Consider the following 14478-nt stretch of genomic DNA (forward strand, 5'->3'; position numbering starts at 1 on the left):
TACTCACATTCTTCCATTTCTCCATTCTCCCATTCCTCGAACCTCAACTATTCATCTGTAGAACCTCACAGGTCCACACCCACTCTTATCTTCGACGGGGATCGACCCTCATTCTCTGATCGATACCCACCTCAGGGACCATACTATGAGGGAGTGAGTTGACAAGAAAAGACACATTCCGAGTTCGATCATGAGCCGCCACCAGCCATCTAATTACGGCGACGCGCCGCCCGCATACCTCAACCTCGACACGGTTTCCTATCTGTCCGATCCCGATTCTCCAACCAATGCTTCGCGTCTCAATGGAGGAACAATGCGCTTGCTACCAAGCGGCGACGGCACAGATGACCTAGTTAGTAGTCATAGGCCTCCTTCGCCTTCGCATTATGACCCAGATTATGATCATACTCCGTATGTATTACACGACTGCCTCCAATACATCCCTGCCTTCACATTCCAGTGGTTACCCTCGCGACGGAACCACGTGTACCACTAGCTCTAACTCCTGCATTAACGTGATGGAGAGGCTGGGAGAACGTTTGTGCCTTGGGGCAATTGCCTGTCAATGGGCATTGTGCTATTAGGCTCGAGCCAACTCCTTCCTGCTGTTTGGTCGATCCTCCTCCCCGTAAACATTCTACATTCGGCAATCCGGTACTCTGTACATTGCTTACCATTTCATCCCCCACTCCACATTGGCCCTCTTCCTGCCAGCTTCAAGGCAAAATGGAACGTCTCCCAAAACCAAGGTCTAACATTAGGGCGTGCAATTCTAGGACCGGACAAGATCGAAGATACGATAATTATTACGAGGTGCCCAGTGTCTCTTCGCCTTCACGTCCACCATCCAGCTTGTCCAGTGGACCCAGTATCCCGCCTCCCACAGGAAGTCTCGCAGATACTTCCGTGTACCCTTCTATTCCCCCGCGCACAGGATCACCAATTCGCCCATGGAGCCCATCACACATTAGACCGCCGTCCGTATCGAGTATTGGATATGAACGCGCTGATCTGAACGGTAGCCCACGGCCGGGTACACCCAGCTCAAGATATGGAGGCAGTCCTCGTCGACCATTGCCTCCTGCGCCTTTGTTCTCTGGACCAAAACCAAAAGTAGATACAAGCATCGACATTGGCGATGCCCATGGTGAAGATCCATTCGGTGGTGATGGCCGCACATTTCACCATACCTCGCGCGGCAGCGTCCGATCATTCATGAGCGAGTCGACAATGTTGGGAGACGAGAAAGATGGCATGTCAAAAGTCGAGCTCGATGATGAAGATAACGATGAATCACACATGATGGATCCCAACCTCCACTATGGCCCAGCGCCTGACAAGCAGGGCCGTCGTGGTGTCCGGTCCACGCAGGTCGCCAAAAAGGAGGTTCAGCTGGTCAACGGCGAGCTTGTTTTGGAGTGCAAAATTCCCACTATTCTTCACAGCTTCTTGCCTCGTCGTGACGAGCGCGAGTTCACACACATGCGATACACCGCTGTCACATCTGATCCGGACGATTACGGCGAACGGGGATATAAGCTTCGACAACAGATTGGTACCACGACTCGCGAGACAGAACTGTTTATTTGTATTACCATGTACAACGAAGACGAGATTGGTTTCACCCGTACCATGCATGGTGTTATGCAGAATATCAGCCACTTCTGCTCGCGGACTAAGTCGCGTACTTGGGGCCGTGATGGATGGAAGAAAATCGTTGTTTGCATTATCGCTGATGGACGTAAGAAGGTCCACCCGCGTACGCTTAATGCATTGGCTGCCCTGGGTGTTTACCAAGAGGGCATCGCGAAGAACATTGTCAACCAGAAGGAAGTTCAGGCACACGTGTACGAGTACACCACACAGGTCTCGCTCGATGATGATCTCAAGTTTAAGGGTGCTGAGAAGGGAATTGTCCCGTGTCAGGTTATCTTCTGTTTGAAAGAACACAACAAGAAGAAGCTGAACTCTCACCGATGGTTCTTCAATGCCTTCGGTCGTGCCCTGCAACCCAACATTTGTATTTTGCTCGATGTTGGAACTCGACCAGAGCCAATGGCGCTCTACCACTTGTGGAAGGCATTCGATCAGGACTCCAATGTTGCCGGCGCTGCTGGAGAGATCAAGGCTGCTAAGGGTAAGAACATGCTTGGTCTGCTCAACCCTCTCGTGGCAAGTCAGAACTTCGAATACAAGATGTCCAATATTCTCGACAAGCCACTGGAATCAGTCTTTGGTTATATTACTGTGTTGCCTGGTGCGCTCAGTGCTTATCGATTCTTTGCCCTTCAAAACGACGCAGATGGCCATGGTCCCCTCAACCAATATTTCAAGGGTGAAACACTTCATGGTCAAGATGCAGATGTTTTCACTGCCAACATGTACCTGGCCGAAGATCGTATTCTTTGCTGGGAGTTGGTTGCCAAGCGGGAAGAGAGATGGGTGTTGAAGTTTGTTAAGAGCGCTGTTGGAGAAACCGATGTGCCGGACACGGTTCCTGAGTTCATCTCCCAGCGCCGAAGATGGCTCAATGGTGCTTTTTTCGCGGCTGTGTATTCGATTTGCAATGCCAAGCAGATCTGGCAGACAGATCATACTTTCGCCCGGAAGGTCTTGCTTCACATCGAGTTCTTTTATCAATTCCTTAATCTGCTGTTTACTTACTTTGGTCTTGTGAGTCTTATTTTCTCTTTTTCTTGGAGCCGTCTACTGACTTTCCACAGGCCAATTTCTACCTCGCTTTCTACTTTATCGCTGGTTCTTTGACTGATGAGAAGCTTGATCCTTTCGGTCACAACATGGGCAAATACATCTTCATTGTGTTGCGTTATGCTTGTATTCTGGTCATGTGTTTACAGTTCATTATTTCGTTGGGTAATCGACCCCAAGGGTGAGTCCACAGTGGTCCGTTATTCTTTGCGACTTAGCTGACATTCCCTTCTAGTGCCAAAAATCTATATCTCTCTGGTATCATTGTGTACGCCATTATCATGTTCTACACGGTCTTCTGCACCCTTTACCTGGTGGTCATAGAGTTACTTGCTCGTGCTGGTGTGGGAGACGAGGACATGGAGGTCGGGGATGGCCTAATGATGAACATCGTGATTTCCATGTTGTCAACCGTCGGCCTCTACTTCTACGCCTCAATCCTCTACCTGGACCCGTGGCACATGATTACCTCTTCCGTTCAATACTTCCTGCTCATGCCTAGTTACATTTGCATCCTCCAAGTCTACGCCTTCTGCAACACCCACGACGTAACCTGGGGAACCAAAGGTGACAACGTGATCCACACCGATCTTGGCGCAGCAAAGACAATTAATGGCTCAACTGTCGTCATTGAAATGCCATCCGAACAACTCGATATTGACTCCGGCTATGACGCTGCCCTCCGCAACCTCCGCGATCGCCTCGAGGTCCCAGAGCCCCCACCATCAGACTCGCAGCTGCAGGAGGATTACTACCGCGCTGTCCGTACTTACATGGTTTCCATCTGGATGGTCGCAAATGTTATCCTCGGCATGGCGGTATCCGAAGTCTACGGCGTTGATTCGGGTGGTACAAACATTTACCTCGCTATCATCTTGTGGTCTGTCACTATCCTCGCTGCTATTCGTGCTATTGGCTCGACTACCTATGCTATTTTGAACGTCGTTCAGAAAATCGTCGAAGGAAAGACGAAGTTCGATGCGGGTAATATGACAAACTTTGCCCCCAGCTCTTTCGGTGGTTCGAGTGCAGGTGCCACCTCTGAGTCTGGGGCGACCTCTGCCCGTCCTGTGCGCTATGGCGGCGGTGCGTCATTCAAGGATAAACTTGCCGAGGCTCGCTGGAGTGCTGGTAGGGCAGTTGGAAAAGCTATGTTCTGGCGCAAGTAGATGACTGATATGATTTCTTTTTGCGGTTTTCTTTTGTTTAGGGATTGCCCTTCTAGGTTGGCTTCCCTTGGTCTTGTGGGGTTCTTTTGATTTGCGCTTTTTTTGAAGATATCAGGTGTTTACTCTGCTTTTTTTCTCTTATGATGGAAATATTCTCATGATAGTGCTATTTTTTGCTTTTTATGCTCGTCGCCCTCCCTTTCCAGGTACCTGGACACATGATGTGTATTGATGGATGTACTTATGCGCTATGTTTTGGGTGATGGAATTAATGCATTGGATGATGATTCGAAATATAACCTGAAAGACAAATTCAGTCCTAAATTTTCAACTTTAACTCACGCTAGTGTCGAAGGTATCTAATTTATCTATTGGTGTAGTTATTACTGGCCAGCTACTGGATCATCAATTTAATCCCGTCCACTTTATTCACACTATATGAAATGAAATATGTATAGATGTACAATACAACCAAGGTCTAGACCTTTTCCTTCATAAGACCCAGCTCTTCTTCGTCTGTGCCCTCACATGGGTACCTCAATTGCACCAGTCGCGCATATCCACGAACGGCAGGATAGCAGATGTACCCAATCGTACTTATCACAAAGCCCATAAATAGCCAAGTAAACGCCCCAAATACAAGTGGCAATTTGGCTGGTTCTTCGCCGAAGAAAGCATCAGGATCATCCGGGACTAACCCACTAACCGACTCAGGCCAATACTCAGGGGGCTCAGTCCTCAACAACTCCGAAACTCCAAGAATTCTACCCTCCGAGTCCAACGCTTGAACGGAGACCCAATCCATAAACCCACGGACGATAAACGAACTCTCGAACCCATTCTTTGCAACCTCCCCAATCTCTCTGTCTATTGCGGTTGCATTCGCCCGTGCAAAGAATCGCCACCACTGCACATCCGTGGCCCGATTCCAGCTAACATGGAATACAGTCGACAAAAATGACCCATTCACACCGTAACATGACGAAACAAGCGTCGGTGGATGTGCTGGCCGGCTATGCCAGGGAAACTTATAAGCTCGGTAGGTACTAAATCGTTCGCTGGCGAAGCTGGCCTCCATGAGGAGCTGACCGTCATGTATGAACTCGCTCATGTACCCGTAGTAGCTCCACGAGACCAGCACGTTTGTATTCGGCAGTGTCTGCATGTTTCCTCGTGAAGGGTTGCTGCCCCCGTCGGGCCGCATGTACCGATTCAGAACTCTGACTTTCATAGCGAGCAGGTCTAGCTCTATGTACATTGCTGGGGAGGTTGGCGCCGTTGTCGAGGAATGAGATGATTATGTGTGTGCTGTTCTGGGATACGAAGCGTGCGCTGTGTTGGCCTGTGAATTGAAAATCCATTTCAAAGTCGTTCTTTGTACCGCCTAGTCGCCAGATTATTTGTCCGTCTTCCCTGGAGACTAGGTAGATCGCGTTTGTATGGCGGGCCGAGATGAGATAGTTTCCGTTTGCACTTTTGTCGACTGAGTTCATGTGCAGATAATCTACGTCTGGAAATGGGTCATTTGGGTTTAGGGTAAACGATTCGTCAAGGGTTATGTGGTCGCCGGAGAACCATTCGAAGAGGTATTTGCTTGTGTTGATATCGAGCTCGATGAATCCGTTTGTTCGGATACGGTCTAGCCGCTCTGGGTAGCCAAAATGGGTTAGAGTCATGTCTTCGTCTTTATGAGTGACGAGGAGGGCGGTGAGTGGTTCTTTTAGGTAGAATTTGTGGTTGTCGATAGATGATCCTGGGGGATTGAGTGGACGGGCTTGTATTCATTGTTGTATATGATAGCGGACCCGTCGCTTTCTCGGTAGGCAAAATTCTCTTGAACAAGCATAGTGAGATAGGGGTTTTCACCGATCATGTCTACCACTTGAAAATCATAGACGTTCTGGTTGTTGAACTCGCATGATCCAGCCCAAACAAGGTCCTTTTTAGTCGTAAGCGGATATATTCGAGGTACAGAAAACATAAGAAATACATACCCCTTTGTAATCAAAAATATAAGGGCTAATCTAGCAAGGCATCCATCGGTTCGTTTTTGGCTCACCCTGATTTAGATAGTAGGGTGCAACGAACCAATAGCCTGGGGCTACTTCCGAGTCAGGCTGATCATAGTAGGTGACATTCCATTTTAGGACCCGGTGCTGAGGGAGCTGGGGGGTAATTGCAAATCAGTACCTTGACATGGATATCCATTTGTGAGACTCACAGTGATGTATGTTACCAGATCATCATCGTTGGATATATCAAGCGCTACCACAGAATAAAGAAAAAGATACCAGAACAATGGTGACATCTCTGTGCGATGTTGGAAGTATGGCTTGATAAAATATAGGCGCTTCATATAGAAATAAGATGAAGTGAAAGTGTAATATACCCAAGGACTGGAGATTTCCTTTTTAAAAGAAGCGATACCATAGAAAACACAAACACGAGTCAGAATTCTGACTTCTTTTTTCTTCTACAATTTCTAATTGCCTCAAATAATTTAACGCCTTTAAAAAAAAGGAACCAGACAAGAAAGTCAAAAATGAAGCCCAAGCACATTCGAGATCTACTGTGTAAGTATGGAGTACATAGAGTCCTAACCTGGGGATTTATTAGCCGCCAGATCAATGACAACACATTGGTACTCCCAAGGTTTAGCGCAAAGCCACAGTCCGAGCTCCGAGGTGTAGCGGTGTAGGGTATTGGCTTGCTGGCTTTGTTGCCCTTTAGATTTCTATATGGCAAATCACCATAGGTGACTCTAAACTAAAAATAATCATTTAAGAACTGTCTTTGTGGAGTGTCTCAGTGACAGGAAAAAATAAACAATAAATCCTATGCTGGTTAGTTCCGACTTAGCCTCTATCCTTAATTAGGCAATCTCTCATATGATTGGTTGAAATAAGATCTATGATTTCCAACTTTGGGAGGTTACCTTCAGCACTTGAGAAGCTTGGCAGCTAGTAGTAAATAAAGACAAGAGTGATGGAATCGTTGGTTTCCAACCCTTGGAGTGTATCTTTTCTGAATCACATCAGGTAGCATGTCCTGGCCCGGGATTCCCAAAGCTTTTCCTCTATTTCCTCGAGATATCAGGCCTTTGTGACTTTCTTTTCAAAAAGTTTCGTGTGCCTCTTTCTGGCAAACAGTGCTTCACTTTCTTTTTTTTTCGCGGATAGAGGGCTTTATTGAACTTCACAATAATGAATGGTTTTTCTAACCATAAAGTCGATTTGATCAGCTGGTTCATGAGTACCTAGGTAGGAAACAGAGATAGAGTGAGAAAAATTAGAAATGGCGATGATTTTGCTAGAGAGAGGCGCGGATCCTAGAGTGAAAGACGTCACTAGTGCGACTCCTCTCCACTACGCTGCACTAGATAGTCATAAGAACTTGGTTAAAATGTTGATCGCAAAAACGGCTGATCTGAACGTTTTGAACACTACAAACAACTCATCGTTTCGTCGTTGTCAGGGCCTATAATTCAGGAGACCGCCAGAGAGAAACGTGATATTTGGTCCTGGATGAGAGAAGGTGTGAATTGCAGAGTCGATCTCCCGAATGAAGTACACAGCAGTGAAATTATCATGATAGGCAATGCCCCCTTTACTTCAAGACATAGGCAAATTCAAATGTTCGGTAGACCTCATTATTGGTAGATGTCTCCAAATAATTCAACAGATAGATCCCATTCTTCGGAAATGATTTCGATGTCTATGATGCTATTCCCAGCAGACTGCCAGTTTTTATTGATATAATGTACTAAATATTCTAAGTAGTCAAGCTCTGCACCAATCAAGATGTTCTTTAGATATAATTCTAGCGAACCTATGTGATTTGACCAACATCATACTATAAATCATCAATAGATTCGAGATACCCGAGGTAAGTCGTAGCTTTCCATTATGGTCTACACGAACGGCGCAACTCAATCTGGAGAAATATGATATTTCCATAATTTTGGTTGTTAGTCACTTGAAATTTGCTAAATTGGCTTGGTATTGGCCCCAAATAGTGCTCCAAAATGCCTGATTTGTTTACCCCGAAGACAATCTCACCCCCGCTTCGGTAAACACGGCATGTCGCATCGGCTCTAGGACCAGGATGATGACTGACTAATATCTTTGAGGGGGTTTCAAATTTTTGTAAATACCCTCGGGTCCTCGCAGACTTGATGATATTTTTTAAACTTATTCAAGGCTGTTTATTCAAGATTGCTAAATATGTGCTCGGAAAAGGGTACAACACCCGTTGATCCTGAGATCACAGATCTAGCGCCCATCACGGAAAATGAGGAATCGCCCGAACCCTCTACCGCTACTGTAAAAAGTAAAGTGCACGCCTGTCTCCAAGTTCTCGGTGCTTTCTTTATATTCTTCAATGTCTGGTCTGTCAACTACCTTCTGAGTTACAATTGAGTATCAAAACTAACGTTCCTCAAGGGGGCTAAATCTTTCATTTGGAACATTCCAAAGCTTCTATGCACTCAACTACATCTCATCATCAACATCATCCGACATCGCTTGGATTGGAACAGTTCAATCATGGCTCCTCATTGTCGGCGGCCTACTATCCGGTCCACTCTTTGACCTGGGATACAACCAGAGCTTGATCTTCGTTGGCAGCATACTGGGAGTAATTGGTATGATGATGCTCAGTCTTGCAGATCAGTACTACGCCATATTCCTAAGCCAGGGAGTCTGCGTGGGCCTCGGATTCGGACTGCTATATGTCCCCGCTATGGCATTGGTCAGCCGTTCTTTCACAACAAGAAGGGCTGTCGCGCTGGGTGTTTCGAGTAGTGGTGCGCCTGTCGGGGGAATTATCTACACTGTCATGTTCAACCAGCTTATACCAAAATTGGGTTTCCCATGGACCGTCCGTCTTATAGCATTCGTGATGCTGGCGCTGTTCATCGCGGCCGCTTTTATGATTTTGTGGCCCCAGAGACATGCAGTGAAGGTTAAACCCACCCAGCGCAGAAGCTTGATTGATTTGCGTGCTGTCAAGGATTTGCCTTTTTGGAGCTTTTCTATTGGGAACTTTTTTCTTTACCTTGGTTATATCACGCCTTTCTATTACATTCCAACTTACGCTGAGACAAGACTGGGCACATCAAGTTCAATGGCCTCTAATATCTTGATGATTTCCCAGGCTGCTTCGGTTACCGGCCGTGTTGGCTTAACTTTATTTGCTCATTACTTCGGTTCAATGCTTGCTTGGATTGTCTGTGGTGTACTTTCGGGCGTTCTATGTATTTGCTGGATCAGCGCAGACAGTGTTGTGCGGTTTATTCTTTTTGCAGCGTTCTATGGTAAGTGAGCCCCTCTTGCCTCGGTTAACGGGGCTCTATTTTGACCCAAATCACAGGTGGTATCTCCGGGGCTTTGATTCCTCTCCCGCCGAGCGTTTTCATTCACGTCTGTCCTGATCCCAAGAGTCTCGGGACTTGGCTTGGAATGGCACAGAGCTTGAGTAGCTTTGCGTCTCTTCTGGGACCACCAATAGCAGGTGCACTCGCTTCAATTGGCTCCCATGGTAGTGCGGATTTGAACTACCTTGGCATTCAGTTGTTTAGTGGGACAGTCATGTGTTTTGGTGCGTTTGAGCTGATATTTTTATGGTATTTGCTATACACAAAGAGGGGAAAAACTGGGTTGTTTTAAAAAATAGAGCTGCTCGTAGTCTACATAAATATAATCAATTAGTTTTTTGTAGAATAGACCCATTGAACTAATATGTGCTTTCTTTTTTTTTCACATCATTTTTCAATATTCCTTGTTATATAGTTCGGAGAATCAACCTATCATGTCTTTACATAACCTTAATGTCACGGGATCTCGGGATTCGCAACAAATCACAGTTGGCGTGAGTCATTAGGCTGATAGCATTCAGATAATAAATAAACATCGAATATGTTGTATATCTCACCTCTCTTTCAATTCTCGAACAATAAGTCCCATGGCATCACTACGCCCAAAAGGCCCACTAGTCCGCTTCGCTCCAGCTCTACTACCAACGAGCCAAGCAATCCCAGGACGAACGATTCTCCTTGAGAAACTATCCCCAAAGCATGCCGATGAACTCTTCGCTGTAACCGGTGGACTTGAACCACCCAGAGAAGCTCTCTGGGACTACATGTTCGATGGGCCGTATTCAGACGCCGAAACCTTCAAAACTAGCATCGCATCGAAATCCACTTCAACAGATCCATTCTTCTACGCAATCATCGACAAGCGCAACTCTCTCCCCACTTTCGGAAAAGCAGTTGGCTATCTCTCTCTGATGCGCATGACTCCGGACCATCTAGGCATCGAAATCGGGAATGTCATGTATTCGGCTGCGCTTCAGCGCACGACTGCCGCGACAGAGGCGATATATCTCCTTGCTCAGCATTCTTTCCATGACCTTGGGTATAGAAGATTGGAGTGGAAATGTCATTCGCTGAATGAGCCCTCAAGGCGCGCGGCTTTGCGGTTGGGATTCTCGTTTGAGGGGGTCTTCCGGCAACATATGATTGTTAAGGGGAGAAATAGAGATACGGCTTGGTTTTCTATTTTGAGGGATGAGTGGGACTCTTCGCTAAAGGCTGCCATGGAGAAATGGCTTGATCCTGGAAATTTTGGGGAGGATGGTGCTCAGATTAGGACACTGCAGGATTTGAGAGCTGAGTTGAGCTGAGATATTGGAATACTCAATCTCACTAATCTATATAAAGCATGTAGAAAAATAAACGGGACTATGTGTATTGATTTAGTGCATTCTAAGGTTCATAAAAGCCCTAGTAAATCGTTCACGGCGCTATTGAAGGTCACCGACAGGGGTAACTGTATGACTCCACCATCCCCACAATTTAGTAGAGCTCAAGGAAATTGGATTAGAAGAACTCGAGCATACTTGCATTCTACGCAAGAAATGAATAGTGCCATGGTTATCAAGGACAAAAATATTATAGATGTCAAAGAACTATGTGATGGCTCTAAATTGTGACAAGCCGTACGTAAAAAGGAATCGGAGATCGACTTGACCGATGTTCTTCGAGATTTCCAAGAGATCTTATCGAGACTATTCATCGGGAGCTCTATGATTGGAGAAAGAGATTTGTTTTTTCCAAAGTTCAACGAATAGATGCAGTCCTGTTCAGCGATCCCGATCCTTTAGCGGGTCTCACGCGCGCTCTCGTTCCTGTATGTACTTCTATACAGTCCTGAAAATGACAAAATGAAGAAACGACACATATTCACAAAGACAATACAACCTATAAATACCTCCTATTGTTCCCGGTAGATCAATTAAATCATCCCCTCCCAATCATTCAATCATTTCCCAACATGTCCACATCAACAATTCCATCGGACCAACCTGCATCCACCAGAGAATACGGCTTCAATGCCAACCAAGGCGTAAACTGGTCTGACTACCTCACCTTCCGGCCAATCTATCCACCCTCCTTCTTCGAAAAAAGTATTCGCCTACCACTCCCAGAAACCCCACTCCGCCTGGTCCCTCGCCCAAGACATCGGCGCCGGCTGCGGAATCGTCTCATCGAGTCTTGCCCCCCGCTTCAACAAAGTGATCGTCTCGGACCCAAACGATGGGTACACTGCGCTCGCTCGAAGACTCCTAGTTGAGGAATCCCACCTGTCGGAATCCAGGTTCCGGTTCCTGAAGGAAAGTGCTGAAAAGAGCTCTGTGGAGTCGGACTCAGTCGACCTGATCATGGCATGTGAGTGTATCCACTGGACGAGGCCAGCAATTGCGATTGGGGAGTTTGTGAGGGAGTTATGTCCCGGTGGGACGCTTGTTGTTACGCATTATAACTATCCGCGCATTGTTGGGAATGAGAGGGCTCAGCGGGCCTGGGGGGCTGTTTGTGCATTTTATGCCGGTGAGGTCGATGATCCGATGCTTGATCATGCGTTGAGGATTTTGAATTCCGGGACTGAAGCTCTCGGGTTCCCTGTGAAGGATTGGAAGAGTGTGAAGAGGTTGTATGTTAATGCTCGAGGGAGTATTGAGGCTTTCAGGATTAACGATCGAGTTGGTGAGAGTCAAGTTCATGACAGAGAGGAGATTGTTTGGGAGGAGGAGGATCCAGATTGGATGGATGAGCAGGATTGTGACTGGTTTAAGGGTTATGCGTCTACTTGGACGACACCGCGTGTATCAGAGTCGGAAATTAATCCGCTTTGGGATGAGATGGAGAGAGCTTTTGAGGGGAAGAAAGTGAAGACTGCTACACCACTTGCTATAGTCTTTGCTACGAAGAGACATAGCTGAAGTGTGAATGTGTGTTAAAAATTAAAAAAAAAAACAATGAAGCAATATATCCCCATCCCCCAAGTCCCTTAGGTCTCTCCTTTGATAATCTCCTCTACTAACTTGGCTGCCGCTAGGGTCTCCTCATCTTTAAACCGCCTCCCAGAAATCTGCAGTCCCACCGATGCACCCTCATACCTCTCTGGATCCTGGTACTTATGCCACTCCCTCTCATCAACCTCATTTTTGGCAACATACTTCTTATCCTGCTCAGTCAACACATCTACTTTAGGATCCACAGTGATTCCAGATGGGAACACTACAGAAGGCAGATCTACCAAGTTCCAAACCGCAGTATAATTCCAATATTGCGACTCGCCCATCACTGCCGCTGCGCCGGGGTATGTCGGCGAGAGAATAAAGTCAACACCGTGACGATTGAGGAGAGCGTGGTACTCGTCTCTATAGACATCGCGCTGATCGTGCAAAACCCATGCCTCAGGGTGAGAAAGAGGCGTGCTCCGGCTATAGGAGAGAGCCCACTCGGTTAGTGGGCGTACTGGCTCGCCTGATTCAGCAAGAACCTCGCGTTGCTTGCTGCCAGCGTCAGGGTAATACAGAGCGGACTGAGCTATGTTAGCGTTATAGAGGGTGTGTCCAGAGTAGGTTCAGCACTTACAATAATTTCCCAGCCATGCTGGTGCTTATACGGCTCCCATTCTACGACTTTCACGCCTGCTGCTACCAGCTTGTTCTTGGCATGTCTCAAAGCCCGAGTGATAGGTGGATGGGGTCGGACGCAGCTAGGAAATGGATTAGCACACTGACAACCGATAACTATTTGGGTCACGACACACCCATCATCCCACATAATAGCCACAGTCATATCCCGCGTTGGAGTAACCATCTTCCATGGCACAGGCATCAGCGAAGTCTCAATATTCCAAGGCTTTTGCTCCAATACAGCTCTCTGGAACAACTCTAGATCCTCAACTGAGCAACTAGCCATCGGGCCCACCACGCCTCGGATTGTCTCTTGGCCTGAAGCAGCGACTTTAATTCCTGTTGCAGGGTTCCGCAATGAGGAAGGACGGAAGCCGTACACACCGCAAAACGCTGCTGGGCAGCGAATTGATCCGCCGATATCAGTTCCAATTCCTACTGGGGCGCATTTAAAGCCCATTGAGGCACCTTCACCTCCGGAGGACCCTCCTGGACTTAGAGTCCGATTGAGTGGGTTCAAGGTTGTGCCAGTGATGTTATTGCTGCAGCACAGGTGCTAGATAGCGTTAGTTATGAGATACAATACTAGTATGAAATTGTGTACATACCATTAAGGACTGGGGTTGGTTAGTCCGAACATGGAAAATTGCGCCGGCTTTGGATAGAAGTTGGAGAAGAAATGAATCTTCCGTGGTGACTTTGTCGACCCTGTTGCTTGTCAGTAGTGTGGTTTGTCGTGGTGGATAGATTCCTACTCACCAAGCGACGTATCCCGTGTTACATGTTCGGTTCTTCATAGATATGTGTTCCTTCACGCTAATTGGTACGCCATGCTGTGGTCGTTTCCTCAGAATCTTGCGTATATGAATTTCAACGGGTATGTATTCAAGCTTACCAGAGGCCCGACCAGTCTCCCTGTGCGTCGATAGTACTCATCATGCTCTTTGGCTCGAGCTATAGCCTCATCGGCCATAAACTCCTTGGCGAAATTGAGCTAACAAACTTGTCAACGCTTGAATCAACAGAGCCGAGTCTCCTAATCTCACCAGTTGGTGGCCTAGTACAGCCCTCTTCAAGAACGCAACCACCACCTCTTCCGCGCTGAGTCTTCCATTGCCCATTTCTGCCACCAGCGCCGTGGCCGACATATCAGTGATAAGGAGCTCGTTCTCATTCAACAGCCCGCTTTGCCGGGGAAGTCAACCACACTCTTCTGCGAGACTGGTGGCAGCCTGTCGACAGGGAGAAGCCATTGCTTAGGGATTGAATTTTTTAAGATATCGCTGCCTTTTTTGGCTTGCTGCTGCCAATCGGAAGTCATATTTAGTGATAGTTGAGATGTGGAATATGTGCGGGGTATACTTCCGGTAGTTTCGGAGGGTAAACGGGGATATGTAAAGGGCAAAACATAGATACAACGCAATCATTTGTGCTACTCCGTCTTCCCCGCATGCAATCTATGTGATTTGCATTGTTATCTCGGAATCGGAATTTGCTTTCCATTTAGATATGCTAAATCTGTGTGAGTGGAGAATTATGCAGCTCGTATTGATTAATGGGTTGCGGAGTAATTCTGTTTGGACTTGACGTATTAATGTTGATAGGTTGTACATTCACC

The 14478-nt window shown here is 46.9% G+C and overlaps 5 protein-coding genes across 5 annotated transcripts; 3 read left to right on the forward strand and 2 right to left on the reverse strand.

The window, feature by feature from the left end:
• Positions 1-190: 190 nt before the first annotated feature.
• On the forward strand, positions 191-3878 carry chsB (chitin synthase class II; the record flags this gene model as incomplete). The annotated part of the gene is made up of 4 exons (XM_057252122.1): positions 191-411; positions 777-2673; positions 2724-2890; positions 2945-3878. 4 exons carry the CDS (start codon positions 191-193, stop codon positions 3876-3878), a joined length of 3219 nt encoding a protein of 1072 aa, XP_057111447.1.
• Positions 3879-4356: 478 nt separating this feature from the next.
• N7479_004426 (uncharacterized protein) lies at positions 4357-6186 on the reverse strand (the record flags this gene model as incomplete). Its single annotated transcript, XM_057252123.1, has 4 exons — positions 4357-5037; positions 5087-5652; positions 5938-6043; positions 6100-6186. 4 exons carry the CDS (start codon positions 6184-6186, stop codon positions 4357-4359), a joined length of 1440 nt encoding a protein of 479 aa, XP_057111448.1.
• A 1915-nt stretch (positions 6187-8101) lies between these two features.
• Positions 8102-10559, forward strand: N7479_004427 (Major facilitator superfamily domain general substrate transporter; the record flags this gene model as incomplete). The annotated part of the gene is made up of 4 exons (XM_057252124.1): positions 8102-8265; positions 8321-9192; positions 9249-9476; positions 9907-10559. The coding sequence occupies 4 exons, from the start codon at positions 8102-8104 to the stop codon at positions 10557-10559; spliced, it is 1917 nt and encodes a 638-aa protein (XP_057111449.1).
• A 650-nt stretch (positions 10560-11209) lies between these two features.
• Positions 11210-12158, forward strand: tpcM (methyltransferase tpcM; the record flags this gene model as incomplete). Its single annotated transcript, XM_057252125.1, has 2 exons — positions 11210-11342; positions 11395-12158. 2 exons carry the CDS (start codon positions 11210-11212, stop codon positions 12156-12158), a joined length of 897 nt encoding a protein of 298 aa, XP_057111450.1.
• A 68-nt stretch (positions 12159-12226) lies between these two features.
• On the reverse strand, positions 12227-14008 carry N7479_004429 (putative glutamyl-tRNA(Gln) amidotransferase subunit A; the record flags this gene model as incomplete). The annotated part of the gene is made up of 7 exons (XM_057252126.1): positions 12227-12763; positions 12817-12940; positions 12995-13416; positions 13469-13568; positions 13620-13693; positions 13756-13854; positions 13907-14008. 7 exons carry the CDS (start codon positions 14006-14008, stop codon positions 12227-12229), a joined length of 1458 nt encoding a protein of 485 aa, XP_057111451.1.
• Between the last annotated feature and the right edge of the window lie 470 nt (positions 14009-14478).

Source organism: Penicillium vulpinum (assembly GCF_028829585.1).
Source record: "Penicillium vulpinum strain IBT 29486 chromosome Unknown utg000002l_segment0_segment0, whole genome shotgun sequence".
Lineage (NCBI taxonomy): Eukaryota > Fungi > Ascomycota > Eurotiomycetes > Eurotiales > Aspergillaceae > Penicillium > Penicillium vulpinum.